The 5,463-nt window shown below is 37.8% G+C and overlaps 1 protein-coding gene across 1 annotated transcript; it reads right to left on the minus strand.

Moving 5' to 3' along the window:
* Positions 1-208: 208 nt before the first annotated feature.
* Positions 209-1,090, minus strand: LOC122034001 (probable CCR4-associated factor 1 homolog 11). The gene has a single exon (XM_042593139.1). It carries the CDS (start codon positions 1,088-1,090, stop codon positions 209-211), a length of 882 nt encoding a protein of 293 aa, XP_042449073.1.
* Positions 1,091-5,463: the final 4,373 nt, after the last annotated feature.

A 5,463-nucleotide genomic window follows, 5' to 3' on the forward strand; every position in this document is an offset into this window, starting at 1 on the left:
CATGTAATATGTACTACAATACAAAAAGATACGATGAAGCAATGGGCAATTAATCTTGTGGACAAATTAAGCTGATGCTGAACCAGTATCAAGTGTGATAAACAATGAACTCTAGACAGATCCATGCAAAACCTAAAATGTTTGTCCAAATAAGAGTTGCAAAAAAAAAAAAAAAGTAAATAAATAAAGACACCGCTCGATTACTATACTATTGGAGTTCGAGGTCAAAGAGTGCTCCCATGTGTTCTGGACGATCGATGAGTTGTGGATTCACACGAGAAGCGATTTGGTAGAACACCTGCCATGTTAATAAGCTATCGGAGCCGGACTGATGTCGGGATCCCACTGCTCGCTCAACTTGGACGGTAGAGGCCACCCGCTCCAATCCTCCGTAAAGCCCACGACAATGCTTGCTAAGGTGCTTCACATCGAACACCCTTTTGCCGAAAAAGAAGTGAACATGGTGCAAGAACTCACGAACGGTCTTTGGTAATTCGCAGTCGCATGTCAGCATCTTCACTAGGAAGGCGAAGTCATAGGCGCCTTGGAAGGTAACCCAGGAGACGGGAGAAAAGTGGCCAAAGGAAAGCAAGCCGGAGGTGGCCAAGTGCTGGGCGAATCTGCAAGAGTCGATGCCCCATATTTGATTCTTTTGGAAGTCGATGCCATTAGCCTTGAGCAGCTCGACGGAGGAAGGGGCGTAACGGTCGCGGCTGATGTCGAAGTCGCGGAAATTAAATTCCCACACGTAACGCACATAAGTGCCGTCACTGTAGAGGGCACATGGGAGGTTGCCGGCAGCGTCGGAGAGAGTGAGACCAACCTGGACGATGCGGAGGGCCTCGACGTTGGCCCGGATCAAGTCGTAGCGCTGGGGGAGGGTGAGGGTGCAGTAGGGACCTTTGGAAGTGACGACGACGCCAGGATACTCGGTGTCCAATGCTACGAAGGGGTGGAACGGGAGGGCGGAACGGATGAGGGAAAACTCCTCGTCGAGGTTATGAGCCCACACGGAGCGAACCTCGACTCTGCTGGTGCTGGCGGCGGAAGAGGAAATTAGCATATCGTTGTTGACAACTGCGACAGCCATGATGAGGAGTTTGATGATGTTAGAAATACGAAAGTGTAAGCTGGAGATCGAGGAGATGTTAGATTTCGAGTTGGAGTGGAAACTGAAGGGAAGGAGGAGTTTAAGTAGAGCAGGAAATGAGAGAAAATCGCCAGATAATAAACAGATTAAACAAAATTAGTTGCTGCGAAGCGAATTATTAGGAGATATAAACATAAATAATATATATATATGGAATTAATGATGCTAAACGAGCCTAATCAGGACTTTAAGTTAAGGATAAATCTGGCGCCAAATCCAGCTGCAATTAAGAGCTAAATTAGGGGTTTAGTAGTAATTAATTAATTAATTAATTAAAGTTGTTGCCATCGAATCATTCTTTTTTTTTCTTTAATTAAATTTCAAGTGGAATTCGTCATTAATTTTCCTTTTTTGAAATATTGACTCATTTGTTTTGGTTTGAATTTTTTTTTTAAAAAAATAATGTTTACCTACACCGCTCATTTTTAATAAATTAAAAGTGTACGCAAGAAAATAAACTAAAATCAAATCCGATAAGTGATTGTTAAATCCGTGGATTAATTGGATAAATCATATGCTAAACTCAAAGTTAATTTTTAAACTAATACCTATTTATTTTATTTCTATACTGCAATTGTAGCTATTCCAATGGATAGATAGTCGGTAGATAAGCCATCGGTGAACTGCCTTCTATATTGTCGGAATCGTCGAGTCTTCAAGGGAAAAAAAAGAGGAGAGAATCAGATCACCAAGCACCCCCTACTATGCATGAGAGAGAAAGAGAGAGATTCAAAATTGAGGATTAAAAGTGTCATTTCGATGCTCAAGTTACTCTCCAATAAGGGAGGTGAAGATGATGAATAATTAAAAAATATCTAATTTTGTATGTCTGTATAAGAAAATAAATTAGAACCCAAATCAAATAAATGATGGTGAAATGTCACGTTAGAACCTTTCTTGCGATCGAGGAGCCTTAGGTTGATCGGAGGATACCACGCCTAGTATCAACAATAAAATAAGACTATGTAAAAGGCCTTGAGGCAGAGTTTGAAATTCACCAATTCACTCATCGCACTCATTTGTTTCATTCTCGTGCTCTAGTGCTCCTGTGCTCTCTGTGTTGTGATATCGACATGATTCAACTAGCACTTTATTTCCAATCAGCAACACCTAATGTAATCTTTCATTTTATCTATGTTACATGTTATATTTGTGCTTAATTTTTAAATTTTTTTCTGCAAAGTTTTCCACATTTCCTAAGGCTTTCTGAAAAGAAAAAAAAAAATAAGAATCACTTTATTTAAGTACGTGTGACTTGATTATATTTTTATTGTTATCATTTACTTCAGTTTTCTATAAAATTTTCCACATTTCCTAAGGTTTTCTGTAAAGGGAAAATTAAGAAATAATAACCATTATTTAACTGCCTTATGTGTTGATTTATTCTCGATAAACTGCTAAACCATTCTTTCATGTTTATATTTTTCCTATCTTACTTGATCAAATCTGTAATAATTAAATTATTTCTGCTGTGCTACTGTATTTTTGGTTATTTTCAAGTTATTTCAACTCATAAAACTCTTAACGCTATTTACCTCCTGTTAGCATCAAATTTGATCTTATAATTTAGTATCAAAGCAGGTTGAGATGATAGTAACTAAGAAAGTTTAGTTATATGCATGTTTAGGTTGGGTAAGGAGTATCCTAGATGGCGCATCTAGTCAAATGAAACTAGCATAAGTTAACTCACATCACTCTAAACCAATTAGACCAAGTCATTGTATTGAAGTTGATTTAGCGCTAGATTCTTAAGTTAGCTTTGTCTTAAGAAGTTGTCATTGTTATTGGTGCATGGAGCACCATATAATTGAACTTGTGTTTTGATGATTGAAAAAGATTCAAAGTTAAGATTATTTATGATCTAACAAGATTAATGAAGTGTGTAGGTGGCTTAACTTGTGAAGTTCTAGTAGGCCAAGTTGACTATATACTAGGGAAGGGAAAGTCCTAGTAGGTCAGCTAGATCGGATATTAGACAAAAGTCTGAGCAAATCAAGGACACCAAGTGGAAAGTCTAGACAAATCAATGGACCAGATGTCTAGCAGGAAAAGCTTGATGGGTCAGGGAGGATCAGAGATCAAGTTAGGAAGTCCTAGGGGTCTGACAATCAAATGTTAAGTAAAGAAAGCCCAAACAGGTTTAGAAGACCCAGGCTTGCCCAACGATAAGTTGAGTTAAGATCTTGGAGCAGAGTGGTTCTTTCGAAAGGAAAAAAGGATAACGACGAGTCACTGTTAAGGGGACATCCTTAGGCATCGATCCAACTAGGAGATTCACTAGAATTCTAAAGTCAAGATCAGACAAGTAGGCGACTATCAAGACTTAAAATTCAATATTACTGTCTTTTTATGCTAATCCTTGTTTTACAGGATCAATATACTAATAGGCTGGATCAATAGACCGAATGGGATTGGTAGATCAATCAATGGGATCTGTAGACTAAACTCCCTTGTGTCAATCAAGTTCTTTAGTGTGCTGACATGACATCTAATGTGGATCAGTTGGGTCTCAGATTGCTAACGTGGCCCAAGATAAGGGTTAATTAGCTGACATGGCGAAGAGATAAGAGTTGCCCTATTGACATGACAGAGGGACCGATCAAGAATAAGGACAAAGTTGCTGATGTGGGAGAAGACTCTCATCCTCTAGATGATATGGCAGAATAGCATTGGCCAAAGCTGGATCGATAGACCCATCTCGAGGATTGGTAGACCGATCCTAAGCATTTGGATTTGATTTTACACTAATCGGTAGACCGATTCAATCCTATAAAAGAAGGTCTCGAACAAGACTTAGAAAAGGTATGCTCAGAAGTGTTCTGGAAAAGGTATGCTCTATATAAAAGTTAATGTCTCTATTAACTCTACTTCTTTGGTATTGGATATTGGTTGTAGTTCTCATCTTTGCAATGATTTACAGATGATGACAAGAAGTAAAAGACTCAGAGAGGGTGAGACCTTCTTGAGACTTGGGAACGGAGCAAGAGTTGCTGCGAAAGTTATAGGAGACATTACTTTGATCTTGAGTAATGATTTTAAGTTGTATTTAAGAGATGTTTTATTTTGTTCCAAACTTAGTTAAAAACATTGTTTCTATTTCTATGCTTGATAGATGTGGTTATTCTTATCTATTTGCAAAAGGTGTTTGCAATATTTACAATGATGAATACTTGATTGGGACTAGTGAATTAGAAAATAACCTTTATAACTTAAAATTGAAAGACATTCTAGTAAATAATATACAAGCACAATCAACAACAAAGAAAAGAAAAGAAGATAGTACAAATCAAGCACACATATGGCACGCTAGACTAGGTCATATTTCTCAAAGAAGGATGACTAAGTTAGTAAGTGAAGGGTTGTTTGATTCGTCAGATATAAATTCCCTACCAACTTGTGAATCCTGTCTGAAAGGAAAATTGAATAAGACACTTTTTAAAGGTCAAGTGGAACGTGCACATGATATGTTGGATTTGATCCATACTTATGTGTATGGTCCATTAAGTGTTAGCACGAAATATGGCCATTACTACTTTATTACTTTTACTGATGACTATTCACGGTATGGATATATATATTTGATAAAATATAAGTCTGAATCTTTTGAAAAATTCAACGAGTTCAGAAATGAAGTAGAAAAATAACTGGGAAAAAGTATTAAGAAGTTTCGATCATATCGAGGTGAAGAATACTTGAGTACAGAGTTTAAGGACTATCTAAAAGAGAATGAGATTCTCTCGTAGTGGACTCCTCCTGCAACACCATAGCTTAATGGTGTAGCAGAACGTCATAATCGAACGCTAATGAACATGGTTCAATCTATGATGGGATTCACTAATTTACCGCCATCGTTTTGGGGCTATGCACTCGAAACTGCGGCAATGCTGTTGAATAAAGTTCATACAAAAGAAGTAGAAAAGACACCATATGAAATATGGATGGGAACCCCCCCCCCCCCTCCAAGTATTCATACTTGAAAATATGGGGATGTCCTGCTTATGTGAAGCAGACAGTGGGAGACAAACTGGATAGTAGATCCACTTTGTATTATTTTGTGGGATATTCAAAGAACTCTGTTGGATATTATTTCTATAATCCCAAGAAAATAGAAGCATTTGTTTCAAGAAATGTCACCTTCTTAGAGAAGGAGTTTCTATTAGATAGAAAAGGTGGGATGATAGAACTCGAAAAGGTTCGAGACAATTCCACAAATAAAATAACAGAGTCCACACCCCAACAGCTAGTAGAATAAGTACACACTTTAAGGAGATCAAATAGGGTCTCAAGACTACCTGTGAGGTATGGTCAACTCC

Source organism: Zingiber officinale, chromosome 11B, assembly GCF_018446385.1.
Source record: "Zingiber officinale cultivar Zhangliang chromosome 11B, Zo_v1.1, whole genome shotgun sequence".
Lineage (NCBI taxonomy): Eukaryota > Viridiplantae > Streptophyta > Magnoliopsida > Zingiberales > Zingiberaceae > Zingiber > Zingiber officinale.